The sequence below is a fragment of the Lepidochelys kempii genome, chromosome 8, assembly GCF_965140265.1.
Source record: "Lepidochelys kempii isolate rLepKem1 chromosome 8, rLepKem1.hap2, whole genome shotgun sequence".
NCBI classification, from domain to species: Eukaryota; Metazoa; Chordata; order Testudines; family Cheloniidae; genus Lepidochelys; species Lepidochelys kempii.
Genome location: NC_133263.1, coordinates 65999783 through 66016567, shown reverse-complemented (window position 1 = coordinate 66016567; position 16785 = coordinate 65999783). Strand labels below are relative to the sequence as shown.

At 42.0% G+C, this 16785-nt stretch overlaps 1 protein-coding gene across 2 annotated transcripts in view; it reads left to right on the top strand.

Moving 5' to 3' along the window:
* Positions 1–16785, top strand: part of KIF14 (kinesin family member 14) — a 106986-nt gene that overhangs the window by 41381 nt on the left and 48820 nt on the right. For both annotated transcript variants that reach the window (XM_073356780.1, XM_073356779.1), the window contains exons 22-28: positions 3550–3644; positions 4515–4736; positions 4873–5057; positions 5701–5859; positions 6901–7023; positions 10676–10750; positions 12194–12332. In XM_073356780.1, coding sequence (XP_073212881.1) covers positions 3550–3644; positions 4515–4736; positions 4873–5057; positions 5701–5859; positions 6901–7023; positions 10676–10750; positions 12194–12332 — 998 coding nt within the window. The remainder of the gene's footprint in view (positions 1–3549; positions 3645–4514; positions 4737–4872; positions 5058–5700; positions 5860–6900; positions 7024–10675; positions 10751–12193; positions 12333–16785) is intronic.

Below are 16785 nucleotides of genomic sequence, written 5' to 3'. Positions count from 1 at the left end.
TCCTGTATAAAAGTGAATTGAAAGAAAAAGCTTTTGAACTGTCAACACCTGAGTTCAAGGTTCTTTGTTTCTTCTGTAACCCTTGGTGACATCATTAATTGTGAAGGAAATTGAATTTAATATGCTTTGTAGGAGTTTGTGATGTTGATTATAGCAGGGCAAAAAGAAAATACTGAACCTCATGGAATGTAGTAGGGTGAACAGACAGCAAATGTGAAAAATCGGGATGGGGTGAGGGGCAATAGGAGCCTGTATAACAGAGGTGGGTAAACTACAGCCCGTGGGCCACATCCAGCCCGTGGGACCCTCCGGCCCGGCCCCTGAGCTCTTGGCCCAGGAGGCTAGTCCCTGGCCCCTCCCTTGCTGTTCCCCCTCCCCCGCAGTCTCCGCATGCCACTGGCGCAACACTCTGGGTGGCCGGGCAGCGCAGTTGCAGAGCTGCGGCCTGACTCCATGCTCTGGTGGCGCAGTATGGGACGGGTGGGGGTTGGATAGAGGGCAGGGGAGTTGGGGGTGGTGGTCAGGGGGCGGGAGTGTGGCTAGGGGGCAGGGTGATCAGAGCGGGGAACGGGGGGGTTGGATGGGGCAAGGGTCCCAGGGGGCAAGTCAGGAATGAGACCAGGGGGTTGGATGGGGCTGCAGGGAGTGGGTTGGGTGGATGGGGCAGAAGTCCACGGGGAGCCGTCAGGAGACGGAGTTGGATGGGGCAGGAGTCCCCGGGAAGCTGTCGGGGGCGAGAAGCTGGAGGGTTGGATAGGAGGCAGGGCCAGGCCACGCCTGTCTGTTTGGGGAGACACAGCCTATCACCAGCAGGAGAGTGAATTTGTGTGGCGGGGTGGAGGGCGAGAAAACCTGGATTTGTGCTGGAAATGGCCCAACTTGATGATCACTTTAGATAAGCTATTACCAGCAGGACAGTGGGGTGGGAGGAGGTATTGTTTCATATTCTCTGTGTGTATATAAAGTCTGCTGCAGTTTCCACGGTATGCATCCGATGAAGTGAGCTGTAGCTCATGAAAGCTCATGCTCAAATAAATTGGTTAGTCTCTAAGGTGCCACAAGTACTCCTTTTCTTTTAGCCTCCCCTAACCGGCCCTCCATACAATTTTGGAAACCCAGTGTGGCCCTCAAGCCAAAAGGTTTGCCTGCCCCTGCTATATAAGAAAAAGACCCAAAAATCGGGACAGTCCCTATAAAATCAGGACATCTGGTCACCCTAGCGTGGAGAGCGAGTAAGAGTTCATTTTAAAATGTGTGGATTTGGGTAATTAGCAGTTTCTGTTTTTGAAAAAGCATTGTGTGTCCTTGGATGCCACCCCTGACACGTGGTGTTAGATTGTTCAACCAGCAAATAGACACCGAGAAAAGCAAAGCTATTGTCACTTATTCCCTTAAAAAGGGTGGGTGGCTGACTGTATGAAGTTATTTTCTTCTGACAGGGTCCAAAAATCAGCCTTTTCTCTAAAGGGGCAGGCCCAGGTTTCATGTTCATAAACCCTATGAACCAGGGAGGAAGCAGTCCTTTGTTTTCTCCAGGTTTTAGAAAGGAAGGATAGTCCAGGGATTAGGGCACTAGCCTAGTACTGGGGAGACCTGGGTTGAATCTCTGCTCTGCCACAATCTTCGTGTGTGACCTTGGGCGGGTCACAGTCTCTGCCTCAGTTCCCCATCTGTAATATATGGCTAATAGTACTACCATACCTCACAGAAGTGTTGAGAAGAGAAATACATTAAAGACTGTTAGATGCTTAGATAGTAAAGTAATGGGGGCCTTACAAGTTATTGAAATAGATAAATTGAGCATCACTTTGTCTAGTTTCTGTTCAAGAATTTCCATCTCAGTCAGCGGCTCCTCCAGAGGAAGAGCTTTGAGTCTGACAGCTATTCATCAGGTATGGCTACTGGGCTTTGTTCTGTTGCAAATCCCCTTAGCTTGAGATTTTCAGGTACTGTCTATATCTCAAGTTTACTTAATTGAATTTACCCCAATCTAAGGTCAGCTAAACTGACCACCTTCAAGATATGCAGGTGTTTCCTCATAAACTCTGATAACACTATGGTGGTAGTATATTTGATCTGTCTGGATAGCACCGGGAACCTCACATAGCTAAGGGAGGGCATACTACTGTTTTAAGAGAATGTAAGGAAATCTGCTATCAATAAGTCTGATGCATCTGCTAAGCAGAATGTCTACGTAGGTGGGAGTTTTTACCTAGTCAGGAGGGACTCGGACCAAATGAGCATGGTGCTTAGAGTTGCCCTCCCTTAGGAAGCTGTCTGGTAGAGGGATAAGTAGAAGAACATGGCATCCCGTTTGTGTCCATGCCACTATGGTCCTATATCTTTTCAGGGTATGCCCACTGTAGGAAATAGAAGGTGGAAGGTTTTTTGCGGCGTGTTAGCTAGGAGGTAGCCTGTGGTTTATATTGCCTAGCAAACGGTTGTGAAAATTACAACTCCCTTGTTGGCACTAGGATTTTACCTCATGGTAGATACCATGTGTTAGTTAATATTTGGTTTTGGGGGGGTGATTTTTTTACTGAAGAAAAGATCTCAGTGGTTAGTCTAGTCTCTTCCCTGGATGTCTGCTGAGGTACCACTGTTCTGAACCTAAGGTCTGTGCTGTTCAGGCACAGAAAGAGAATTTATATTCCCATTTTCTGTGGCTGAGTCAAGACAGCCCACCCTCTCAGAGGATTCTAGGATTGAGGGTGAGACTTGTAGATAGGGTGATGTGTAGGCTAATGCACGTGGTCTCAACCTTTTTCTTTCTGAGGCCCGCCCCCCCAATGTGATTAAAAACTCAGTGGCCCACCTGTGCCACGACAACTTGTTTTCTGCATATAAAAGCCAGGGCCAGCATTAAGGAGTAGCAAGCAGGGCAATTGTCCGGGGGTCCACACCACAGATAGCCCTGTGAAGCTAAGTTGCTCAGGCTTCTGCTTCGGCCCCGGGTGGTGGGGCTCAGACCCCAGGCTTCATCCCTGCATGGCAGGGCTTAGGCTTTCTGCCCTGGCCCCCTGTGAGTCTAACACTGGTCCTGCTTGACGGACCCCCTGAAACCTGGTTGAGAACCACTGGGAGAATGCATTGTTCATTCATGTTGGAAGGAACTGAACTTGGAGGAAGCAGATACTTGAGGAGGGTAAATTCTGTTATATTAATTGGTCATCGTTCCTGCTTATATAATCAAATTGAAGAGGGTCCAGTGTTATAAGAGTGAGTCACACAGGAGTTCTAGTTGAAGAGTAGGGGCAGATCGTCAGCTCATGTAAATTGTCATAATTCCATTGACTCAAATGGAAGTATGACACTTTACATTACCTGAGGATCTCCCCTGATCTTTATTTCGGGGCTCATATGTAAGGGGACAGTGATGACTGGTACACCTATGGTCTGTGCTGTTTTGATCCAGTCACTGAAAAATAAGTGGGATTCTCACTAATCTTTCTGAGGGCAAATGTCTTCAATTTTCCACTGACCTTCTGGAATAAATATAAATAAAGACCTGTCTCTCTTGTGTTTCCCCGCCATGCCCTCATATTCTAGGAGCAGAAGTCTCATGAAGAACAGGAGAATTTCTGGATGTTTGTCTGACATAAAATTGCAGCCAATCCAGGATCTACATATGTCACACTTATCAGGTGGTTTTTCTTTTGTATGGCAATTACCTTTTTTATTTCATACTGAGAAGCTGGAAACGTATAGCTTATTATTATTAATAGTAATTTATGCCTGTGTAATAATTTGAGAATTTATTGTAAAGAAAATGAGGAGCACGACATTTTACAAGTAAAATATTCATATTTGTTGTTGGTGTTCCTGTGCCTGCTTGTAGACTTTACAACATTTCTTTGCCTAAATCGGTGTCGTCCTTCTTGAGGGTAAAACCCTCTTGAACAAGGCTCCTGCCGATCATGCTGAGGGTTTTGGCTTGAAACTTGCTACACTTAGCCATTGAAGGTTAACTAGGATTATGCTGTCACCCGGCGCCTAGTGTTGGCTGTACCAGAGACTATTAATTCCAATACAGTCACTGAGTAATTCTTTGCTTGAGATGTTGCTAGTTACTCAACTTCTCTGATATTGTCTCTGGTTTGTTGGTTACAAATTTCATAAATTAAAATTTTAAAACATGTTTTTCAGATATAAGAAGTTACTTGAGTCTCCCAAATATTTATACTTATATTTATTGCTCATTTTAGATCAGCTGTGTTTTTATTTTATCATAGCTACTGATAAGTGCAATTGGAAAGAATAGTTTTGTGATGGTGTATATTACTATCTATGTCACTTTAAAATATGCTTATTTTCTTTTTGTGCTTTTTTCATTTAACTAATAGAAACTTTTATGTGTATTAACTTTTCTCATCAGAAGTATGTCTAATTTATTTTTCCTAATTCTTTTCATCCTTCAAGTTAGATCATAGAAACAGAAGGAACCAAAATTAAACTAACAGACCTATTACTTTTGTAAGGAACTTTTAATTCATGTTGCTCTTCTATTAATACAGGTTCAGTCAATAAATCCGGCAGCATATGTTCAAGTTCTTCTGAATCATTTCTACCTGGAATTTGCAAAGAATTAATTGGTTCAGCTTTGGATTTACTAGGACAGAATCATGAAGAAAAGAGTATAGCAGATAGTCTCCTAACTAATTTGTTTACTATTTATACTGGAGTAACTGCCATTTCAAATGCCTATGAACAACAAGATGAAGAAAGTCAAGAGAATTGTAAGCTTAATTGTTACTAACATAAACAAAATATTCTACACTGTTTATTCTGTCATGTCTTACACATAATAAGTATAAATGTTCCTGTTTTCATTTGCAGACCTGAGATTCTGATTAATATTCCTTTTTTTTGTAGTTTTCTCTCTTGATCGTGCTACTCAGTCCTGCAGCATAAGAATTACCTCTGCCTTTGAACAACTTGTGGTTCTAACAAAACATTGGCTTAATAGTTTCCAAAAGTGCACTGATTCCCTAAAAATTGATGAAGAATTGAGACAGGGTGTAAAAAACTTGGGAGGTTATTTACAATTACTATTGCAGGTAAATTATATCCCCTATATTTTCATATAAATAATTGAAAGAAAAAATAATCTAGAGCTGTGTAATGTATATACTCTTATTATATTATTGGCCATAGACTTTGTAACAACACTCTGGCACACAATGCATATGATCACAAGCTGACTTGGTAAGATGTATGATAAAGATGCCTACAGCAATTTTAATTAATCATCTTCTCCATGAATACTTTGCTGGATGAATAAGTATATAGCACTTTCCACAACTATGCTCCGTAGTTATTATTTTCTTTTAAATGGTTCTGTCTCTTTAGATATTTTTTAATTTGATAGACTTGTTGTTTTCTGTTCAGTGCCATTTTATATAAACTTATTGATTATGAGTTTTTTAAACCCATTTATTATTTCTTCTATTCTAGTCTAAGATGTATTTGCAGTCATGGTTTTTAATCCTGCAGTGTAATTGTAATAATTTTTCTGTATGTGGTTGCGAGGTTGGCTCCCTTTTTATTTGAGACAGTGACTGAGCCACTTATTAGTAATATAAGGATATGATATTGGTAATGCTTCAGGATAGTTTAAACACTGTTTTATATGTGCAGTTGAAAACATTTACACTTTCATTGCAGAAGTTTTCTAACTAAATTATTATTTTCATTTCTCAGGGTTGTTGTTCAGATATATCCTCAATGGTAACAGAAGCACACAACAAAATAATCCAAATAGTGAAACAAGCAGGAAAACATGTAGGACATTTGACAGCACTTACAGGATCTGACCTACACCTTTCTGAAGACACCAAAGAAGATGCAACTATTTCACAGGTAAAAACAATTTAGTTGAATACAACACCTTTAAAGATTAATATCAGAATTTTTTATGGACTGTGACTATTCCACTGGATCAAAATAAAGGTATCTTCTCAATACTATAAAAGTATATTCTTCAGAGTAGTAGTGTGAAGGAAAGATTTAAAATAATTAAAATGTCTACACTCAGATTTTCATAGTTGCACATTTAATACACTAACACAGTGTATCTTTGTCACATCAATGTAATATCTGTAACATAAAATTTGGTCCTACATAGCACCTTTGGAATGTAACAGAGTGTTTCTCAAGTCATTGACTTAAACCCTGAAACCCTGTTTATAACCCTAAGTCATATAAGTATACTGATATAGTTAAAGTGGAACAACCTCCCTAGCGTGGCTGAAATTATACTGATATAAGGCATCTTTATGTTTGTATAACTTATTGCCATATGGGATGAGGAATAAACTGTCCCAGTATAAGGTACCTTTATACTGATATAATTATCCACACTAGGGTTGTATCACTAGAGCTATTGTGGTAAAAACCTTACCTCTAATCAAATAGATGTACCAATACAAAATGTGTGCATAGACCAGGCCTCAAGGCAGTGATATAGCAGGTTTTATATGTTTACACTGAGTCCTGAATATTAAAAATTGTTTTACCATGAGAAAGATAAAACATGTCAATAGAGCTAAGTTTAAAAAAAAAAAAAAAAAAAGTTGAATCCTGTGCTGACAGCCTGTATGCAGAGTTTGAAATTAAAATAATTTGTTCTGTGTGTGTTTTTTGCCACTAATATTCTCACTGTAAAAGTCTGTAACAAAAAAGAATTCTCAGAAATCTGAATTAGAGCTGAAGATACAGATTTCTCAAAGGGAAAGCATTATCAGAGCCCTATTGACTACATTAGGTCTAATTTGGGCGTAAGGGTTGGTCTGTCTGTGTTGGTCAATTTGCCTAATATAACAAAATGTTACAAATTCATTGATGCAAATGTCAGTTTTTTAAACCATTATTTGAACATTAAAAATATTGAATATTTTTTAGGAAGATTTTATACTTGCCATTTATGATGGAGTAGGTTCAGGACTGAAGAGTCTCTTGGATTCTGTACAGAAAAAAACAAGAGAGATGCAGAAAGAACTTTTGAAACAGTATCAACAAAATGAGGTGAGAGAGAGAGTTTGTGGCTTGAGGGTCAGTTTTTAGTGATAGCTGCTAATACTTTTATGCTGTAACACATATGGGTTGGAAACTTATACCTTGCTTTGTGAAATCCTGGAGTTCATGCAATAATAATATATGATATGGTAGTATAGACTGTATATGCATCTGTATTTGTTATAGATAAAACCTCTGCAAGGTGTATCTTTGTTACTATAATTGGACCCTTTTAAAGATACAATATCAATTTAACAAAATCTTGTCTGAAAATGTTTTGCCTACTATTATGAAAAAATTTTCAATTACTGTTAACTTGACATAATGGAGGGGAGAAAATATTGATTTAATCCTTCAATTAGTTCTCCAAAGTTGGTCCCTTTTGCTCAAATGGATTCCACTGAAGTATTCGGTGTATTTTCAGTTTACTTTGTGCATTTGACAGTGCTAATTGTATGGAGTCTCACTGTATCCCCTGAGTATCCACTCAGCTTCCCTTGTTGTTTGTGGGGATCTTTCACACACCAAGAGGGAGAGAGAAACTTAGTGGAAAAAGGGAAAATATCATAAGACTTCAAAAATTGGCAGGGACACTCAAGGGCTGGTATGATGCATGAAACTATTTTTAACTTATTTTTTGAAACTGACTACCTTTCATTGTACTAATAGCAAGCACATCTGCTATTACTGCACTTGCTGTTAGTGTTACAAAATCCTCTCTCTATGCATCTTTAGAGGGGTAAGATAACTGTATTTCCTACTTTCTGCTGTTATAATTTTAGCTCCATTCAGCATTTTTAAGCTTGTACATAAATGTGAGTAAGTTTAGTATAGTCCAAGACTACTCACATGTTTAAAGTTAGGCATGCACTTAAGCACTATGCTGAATTGGGGCCTGTAAAAGGATAGTGGCTTATTCCAAGTAAGCATCTAAAAGCATGAATGCCAGAATGTTGTTGTTCATTTTCATGGTAGCAACTGGAATCAGGAATAACCTTCAAAAGTTTTCTGGGTTGCTAAGCAGCATTGGTACTTCCATTTTAGCAGCTGCTTTATTAAGTTATAGAATAAATACAGCAAATATATTTGACATTTCAATGAGTTGACCCTGCCACCTCCCCAGACACACTGAAACGTAAAAAGAAGTGACACCAGTGTTCTGTTTAACTTTACATAAGACCTCTGAGTTTGTTTAATCTTTATAATATAAAAGAGAATTTTCATATTCACTTAGAGCAATTGGGGTAGTAGTTTTTTTTCTGGTGGCAGCTGTGATATTTTAATTATACATTAGGCAATAAAAGTTTTGCATGAAAGCATATGTAACAGTATTCACACTTTTTTCAGAGCAATGTTAAAAAGTTGGGGTTTGTATCTATTTTTTTTAATTAAGGCTTTTTGATTAAGATTTGTAGCAGAAAATCATAGGCTGACGATTTTAATTTAAGATAGACACAGTTGTCTGGGAAATGGTAGAAACAGTGTTTTGTAACTTCAGTTAAAATAGTTCAAGCCCTTCTTGCATGCAGAGATTATTTTTAAAGCAAATTGAAGAGAGCCCACCTAACAAATTTCTCTAAAATAAGGTGCATGGTCTTGGTATTCCCCTATTATATATATTCGTTAGGTAAGTCTAAGGAGATACATGGTAGGGAGAGTTACATAAAAAGGAAGACAGAAACAAAGACTAGACTCTGCAGCTAATTTTTTTCCCTAAAATATGTACCCAGAAAAGAGTCTGAAAATTCAGGAATGCAAGTTACAGTAGCCCTGGGAAAGATGCCACTTACACAGTGGGTAATTCATGTTGACAGTGAGTCTGGTAGCATTACAGGTAACGTTTTAAAAGGATGAAAAGTTATTTTAAAAAGTATTAGGCTGCACATAGTGTACATATCTCTTTTCAGCCTCAGGGTATACCTGCATTCTTCTTCTACCTCTTTTCTTCTGAGAATAAAAACTTGTATCTTGGACAGATAGTGTGCAAGGCAAATCCTACTCTTCATTTGTGTTTGAAGCTCTCTTGTCTTTTGTTTACTTTGTATGGGTCTTTCCAGAGTACGACAGAGCTTGTATAATCTATTTGCTAGTAGAAAGTAAGAGAACTTCTTTGGCAAATTTGGGACATCTAGAGCATACAATTCTGCAAAACTTAAGTTTCCATTTTAATCAAAATGTACGATTCCTTATGCTTGTGCAGTAAACCTTCCAAATGTGACGCAGAGCAGTGCTCAATGGCTCTTTGAGCCACCAGAGAAAGCTCTTAGCTCTTGTTAGTTCCACTGCTGCTATTCTTAACTCTCTGGACAGCAGTAAAACTGGACCAGTGTCTTTTCAGTTTCATCGTTGTTGCTTGAGAAACGTGAGAAGAATGGTAAAAATAGCCGTTGGAGCTATTCCCAGTGCAGGAGAAATAAAAAATGAAGACTAAGGTTGAGAAGTGAAGAAACCCACCCTTGCTCACCTAGGACCAACTCCCAACATCTCATCCACAACACTCTCCGTTCTTTCTTCCTTTCTTTCCCCCTTATTCTTTCCTCTTTTTCACTATGTTCCTGTAACCAATCCCTTTGTGTTCGTGTGCCCTACATTCTTTATCCTGCCCTTCTCCTCAAAATTTCACTCATCTGTAATCCTCTTCCCAGCTTTGCATCCTCTTTCTGAGTGCACACTCAAGCCAAAAGAGGGAATGAAGTGGGGGCCAAGCCTCTGTTATGCCATAGGGAGTCAGTGGCCATGGGAACAGGCTCCAGGGCTGCAATGAGTGCTATACAACAGACCACCCCCGGAGCTACGGATGCATTTTGGAAACCTCTGTGATAGCCTTTGTGGAAGGAGCACTACTATATTGATAAGAAATTGGATAGTTAAATTGTTTAGCCCATGGCATAACTGGGGCTTGAAAACAAACCTTTTGCCCAAAATATGCAAATACTTACAATAATTGAATCTATTTTTACACTAATTGGTGCTATTGTGCCTGTGTTTTCCCTCACAACCAGCCCTGCTCCCAGAGATAAGGATTCACTCTGCCTGCCTCTTCCTCTCCACGACCCAATGTTACACTGGACCTCCCACAACTGGCACTGTTCCCAGGGAACTCAAATTCTCCCTATTCCCAGCAAATTAAATTTGTATTTTTAGTTTTTTGCCAAGGGTGGGGATTGAACAGCCAACCTGGTAAATGCTATTGTGTTTGCTTGTAGCAGAGACCTATGGAACCATAAGGGTCTTAGCTTCACTGGAGGGCAGTGCATATAACAGGAAGCATCAGAGAGAAGCCAAATGGCATTGCCATAATCCTACTACTGAGAGTTATGATGGTGGTGGTACAATTAAAGTGGTCACTTCCTTTAGAAAAAGTTGAAAGAATAGTGTCTTCTTACTTGCACCTAGAATAAAGTCTACTGTAGATTTATTCAAATTTTTGCATATGCAGTATGAACACTATAAAGTGATAACTTTTTTATGAAATGGTTGAGAATTATGATAGAAAATTCACCTTCCAACTATTGCTTGTGCTGTAATTCTCTTCTGAACACTTTCCTCCTTAATCACATGTGCTCATTGTCCTGTCTCTGGGATATAGGTTTACACATTTTTCTTTCTCAGTGCTTTGAATAATGCATGGAAAATAATAATTAAAATTCCCTTTTTGTAGATTCAAAATCAAATAAAGAATAATGCAGTGGCTTTTGCCAGATGCCTTGAAAATACAATATCTGACTACAAAAAGGTAAGGGAACCCATTCACAAAATTACATTGTTTAAATGTTAACTTCAAAGGGTTTCTTGTTTAAAAGTTTAGCAAGGAAGAGGGATAAAAATTAGTACCTGTATGCATTGTGGCCAAGTTAATCTTGCTATAAGAACTTTACATTTTGCATTTCTTTACTTAATTATCTTAACTATCTTATGATTGTATAAATATAATTTTTGTGTTTATTAGAACAGAATTTGGTTCATTCTTCTGCTTTACAGTTTTTTAAAATAACCCTCCATGCTACTTGAATTCTTTGTATGTGTCATCAAAATGGTGAGGAACAAGATATAATGTATTCTGACTTTTTAAAAGCCTTGACAAAGTCCCTAACAAGAAGCTAGTAAGGAAACGAGGCGGTTGTGTGATTAGAAATATAGTATTATCATGGCTTAGAAGCTGGTTCAATGACAAAGGAAAACTAGGAATAAATTGTCACTTTTAAAAATGGCCAAATTAAGTGAGGTGACCTAAGGTTCTGGGGGTGCCTGTTAATAATCTGATAAAATGGATGATGTAGAGATGGCAGAATTTGTTGGCAGAATTTTTGAGGCCATTTCTGGCTAGAAATGAGTGAGCATCTCCAGAGGGACTTAGTTTTAGATGTTTGATTATTGTGTTGTGGATTGAAATTCAGTATTGACAAATGAAAGATAATATACATTAGATGGTATAATTTGAATTGCTCATAGATTTTTTTTTGGTTCTAAATTGACTGTAATAACTCAAGGAAAAGACCTGCAGAGACTTTCGAAGGGCAGATAGGCGCCTAACTACTATATGTGCCTTTGAAAATCACCCCCTGACCCCATGTCACTCTGGACAGCCCAGTGAATACATCTGCTTGTTGTTCTGGTCGTCTCATCTCTGAAATTATACAGCAGAAATACAAGTGGTTCAGAGACCAACAAAACACTGTCAATTATAAATTAAAGATTATATTCATTTTATTTTCTATTTGATCTATCTGAAATCGTTGATTTACATAAATTTAACTTATCAAACACATTTTTATTTATTTCAAAATGTCGTGTTAGATACTAGTAGAACATTCACTGTGTACGCAATAGCTTACAGCCTTGACTATTAGCACCGGGATTTACTTTGAATCGGGAATGGAATATTGACCAATTTATTGGTGTTATCTATCCCTTGAATGTCAAAAATGTTCTAGGATCTTACAGCTCTAGCTGGTGATTTTAAGACTGGCAGAAATTGCAAATCTTGCCAAAATTGTATTTTGAAACATAACATCTTCAACAACCCAACATCCCCATAATACATTGCAATAGTGAAGTGCAAAACTATGAACGCTGGTGTGACATTTGAACCCATGACCACATTTGCTATCAGAACGCAAACCACTAAGCATTACAGATGTCTCATAGCTTTCAAATAAATTGCTCTTTATTAATACAGAGAGAAATGGGAACTCAATTAACAAAAGAAGAATCTGCCCACCAGGAACTAAAGAAGGCAACTAATCTTGCTTCTGAATACTTGGAATTAGAGCAGTGCATAGATAAAGTCTGTCAGATTATTACTACTTCATTACAAGGTATGTAGCTCAGCTTCTGTGTGTGTTGTACCAGAAAATTGTACACTAAAGGAGACCGGTGAAGTTAGAGGTTTGTGCTTTTTTTTTTTTGCTTCTTTATTTGATGTATGTTGGAGGTTAGAAAAACTGATGGTTATTTTTAATCTGCCTGGTTTTTTTAGGTGGTTCTTCGAGTAGATGTAGACATGTATTCCACTTAGGTGGGTGCATGCCCAACGCAACAGAGCTAGAGAAATTTGCCTAGCAGCACCCATAGAAGGTTGGCATTTGCGCCTTGTGGCCATAGCCCCTCCACTGGCGACATGAGGCAGTGCTGCCCCAACCGTCTCACAGTTCCTTCTTCCTGCCTGTGCCTGGAGTCACAATTCTGCGTGATCTTAACTTCACAACATATCAACTGGTTTTGTTTTTCCCCTTGTATATAGTTAGTAGTGCCATTAGTGTCAGAGTAGCGTTCGTTGTAGTAGTTTGTTTCCCTCGGTGTTGTCCTCGCTGGGGTTTAAACATTATCCTTTGTGTGGGGGGTAATCCCCACATGTGGTTCTTCCTCTGCCTTGGTGCTGCATGACCTGCAGATCGTTTAAGGCAGGGGTGGGCAAACTTTTTGGCCCAGGGGCCACATCGGGGTTGTGAAACGGTATGGAGGGCTGGGTAGGGAAGGCTATGCCTCCGCAAACAGCCTGGCCCCTGCCCCCTATCCATTCTGTCCCATTTCCTGCCCCCTGACTGCCCCCCCTCAGAACCCCCGACCCATCCAACCCTCCCTGTCCCTTGACTGCCCTGACCCCTATCCACACCCCCTCCCTCTGACAGGCTCCCCTGGGACCCCCAACCAATCCAACCCTTCCCCTCCCCCACTCCTGGTCCCCTGAGTGCCCCCTCCCAGGACCCCTGTGCCTAACTGGCCCCCACCCCCCACTCCTGGTCCCCTGAGTGCCCCCTCCCAGGACCTCCTGCCCCTTATCCAGCCACCCCTGCTCCCTTACCATGCCACTCAGAGTGGCAGGACAGGCTTCTTGGAAAGACTGGGAGGTGGGCAGGCGCAAGCCGCGCTGTCCACACAGCGGCATGGCGGTGGGGGGACAGCAGGAGAGGGGCCAGGCAGGACAGTCCCGCGGGCTGGATGTGGCCTGCGGGCTGTAGTTTGCCCAACTCTGGTTTAAGAAATGGACTCAAGTGTCTTGCGACCTTCGCCTGAAGCAGCATCTGCTCGAACAGGCCATGTGGCCTGCTTCAGTATCGAGGTCTTCATTGGGTCAGAGATCACGTTCAGGTTCCAAGAGTGCTGCAGCTTCACATTCCAGAGCAGGCTTTTCTTCAGAGACACAGATGAGCCATTCCCTGTCGACTGCGCTGAGGAAAAGTTTGCATAAGATCAATCAAGACCTCTCCAGGTGAATCTTCTGCTCCCCCAGGAAAATGTGGACTGGCATGGAGTTGGTGCTGGTGCACCTAATGAAGCAGATACTTCTAATCCTTCCCTGGTACCAAACAGAAAGATTAAAAGCCATGTACTGTTGACTCCAGTTCTGGCCTCCGGACATCCATTGAGTACAGTACCAAAGAGGCAGATGCAAGTACTGACTGTTTCTATGTCGGCAGCATACCAGGCAGTTACAGACTTCCTCCACCTTTTGGTTGCGATCTCTCCTCTGGTCCAGGACTGTCATCTATAGCTCTGTTGACTGAATGAGCTGCTGAACCCTCGGGTCTGTCTGCATTGCACCCCAATGTTCACCCCTCACAGGTTATATAAGCAGGGCTGGTACCGGCTTCAGTATGGGGGACGTCAGTATCAGGAATCTCCTTGGCACTGCTGTATTCAGCACTGCAAATGCTTCTGTGGTGCCTTTCACCACCCTCAACATCAGTACTGTCAGACACTCCAGTACTGCTTCTCGCTTCCAGCACTGGCATGCTTTGTATTGATGGTACCACTTCCATCGGCACTGCCACTTCCTGCCTCGTTCTGGGCAATGAACAAATCGGACCAGATACTTGCACTCTCTGGTCTCTCTCTGCCTTGATCTCAAGCCTCCTCTGCATCTGAATTGGGATCATTATCCTCCTGTTCTCCATCACCTGACCAGCACTGGGAGTCGTTGATGGACCACTATGGGTACCAAGATTGGCACACGTCCTGTGGTTGGGATGGAGGCATCTGGCCCAGCGTCTACTGGCCACCAGTGCCTTATCCATGTCTGTAGCCTCCATGGAATCCGTGGGATACCCCTCAGTTGCAGAGGTCCTGCTATTTGTCTTGCTTAAAGGTGAGCTCACTGGTCAGGTCTATGGTGGTGACCGTTGACCTGCCACAGGCCCAGGCACTGGCGGTCCTTCTCCCTGTTGACATCCAGGGCCTCATCTTCATCTCTGCACAGTTCTGTGCTGGCCAGCTCATCCTTCCCTTCGTACACTGCAGTCCTTGGGGGTGGCCATGCCAGTATTGTGGGACAGATTCCACAGGAGAATGTAGTCAGGCTTGGAGTTCAGCCAGTCCACATGCCCTCCCCTCAGTGCTCTCCAAGTACCCATTTGGTCTCCTTGGTGCAGAGCTCTGTTCCTGTTGTTGCTCCTCCCTCCTCATCTTCCCCCCTTTGCGGGACAGGCTGGCCTGCTTTCACAATGCTTGGGGCTCGATCACCACTGACAGCTGAGTCCTAAGTGCTCTCAGATCAGGTTATGCCATCCAGTTCCTCTCCACACTTCCACCCCATCCATCCTCCCCATTCCTCTTCAGGGTCCCCCTCACAAAACAGTGCTCCTTGAGCAGGTCTGCTCTCTACTGGCTTTGGGAGTGGTGGAAGAGGTTCAGCTGGAATACCAGCGTCACGGCTTCTACTCCCGGTACTTTCTGGTACCCAAATTCAAGGGAGGGGTAAGACCTTGACCTTCATGGCCTCAACAAATATATCAGGTCTATGTCACTCTTATCGACTATTCTCCCTGCATAGTCTCAGAACGACTGGTGGTGTGCTCCGAACCTTCAGGATGCCTACTTCCATGTGGCAATTTTGCCAACCACAGAAAGTTTCTTCAGTTTATCGTGGCGGAAGGCTACTGTCACTACACAGTGCTTTCATTTGACCTCTCTTCTGTACACCAGGTTTTTACCAAGTGCATGGTCATTGTTACAGCATATCTCAGGAAGAAGGGAATTCACATCTTCCCATATGCGGACGACTGGTTACTTAGGTGCAGATCCAGAGAGGAAGTTCTTGCTCACATCAGCACCACACACTGTTTGCTCGACTGTCTGGGTCTCATAATAAACACCTGGAAATCAACCTTTGTTCCCACTCAGAAAACAAAGTTCATTGGGGCTCTGTTAGTTTCTGTGATGTTGAAAGCATTTCTGCTGACCAACCGTTTTCAAACAGTTCTCTGTCTTTGCCTCATTCTGCAGTCTCAGCCTTCCATGACCGTTCAGATGTATCTGAGGCTTTGGGCCATATTTCCACTTGTACACAGGTGGTCCAGTTTGCAAGGCTGTGCCTTCACTCCCCTTCAAATGTGACTAAGAGTGATTTACTATCCCAGTCTTCACCCTCTAGACAGACAGGTCAGTCTTCCTTTACAGTGCTAGACTCCTTGCAGTGGTGGATGTGTCCAGAGAACATTTGCCAAGGTGTTCCCTTTGTCCGGTCTTTGCCAACCAGATTGTTTTTTACTGATGCCATGCTGATGACTTGTGGGTGGTGCACCTGGGGGCCCCTAAAAGTGAAAAGGCTGTGGTCGGAGTAGGAGGCCTCACTCCATATCTACTTGCTGGAGCTTCAGGCCATCTACAATTCATGTCATGCTTTGTGAGACTGTATTAGAGACTTGGTGTGCATATTTACATCATGATGCTATTGTCTTTATTATGTGCAGCAAGCAAAGGGGAGCATGCTGCAGGTTGCTCTGATTAGAGGCAATCAGGCTGTGACTGTTCTGCGTCGAGGAGAACGTTGCTTCGATAGTTTTCACTTGCTGGGGGTTCAGAATGATCTTGCAGACCATCTCAGCAGGCATTTTTCCCTGAAGACTCATGTCCTGGGTCATCTTCACAGCTTGGGACATTCCAATAATTGACCTGTTCGCTACAAGGAACAACAGGAAACATCATCTGTTCTGCTCTCTAGAGGGCATCAGTCCAAGCTCCCTGCCAGCGCTTTCCACCTCATCTGGCAATTGGCTCTCCTGTATGCTTTTCTCCTGGTCTTCCTTTAGGCTTGCTCAAGATCAGGCCAGGCTCATTCTCAAAGCCCCAGCATGGCACGACCAGTGTTTGGTTCTTCTTCGAGTGTTTACTCATGTCGATCCCAATGAGGTGTGTGCGTGCCACATGCACAGAAGCCAAAGGTTTTTCCCCTAGTGGTACCCGTCGGGTCTTTTCAGGCGCCCCCTGGAGTGTCACCTCCACGGTGCCATATATAGGGTCCTGCCAACCAGCCGCCACTTCGGTTCTTCT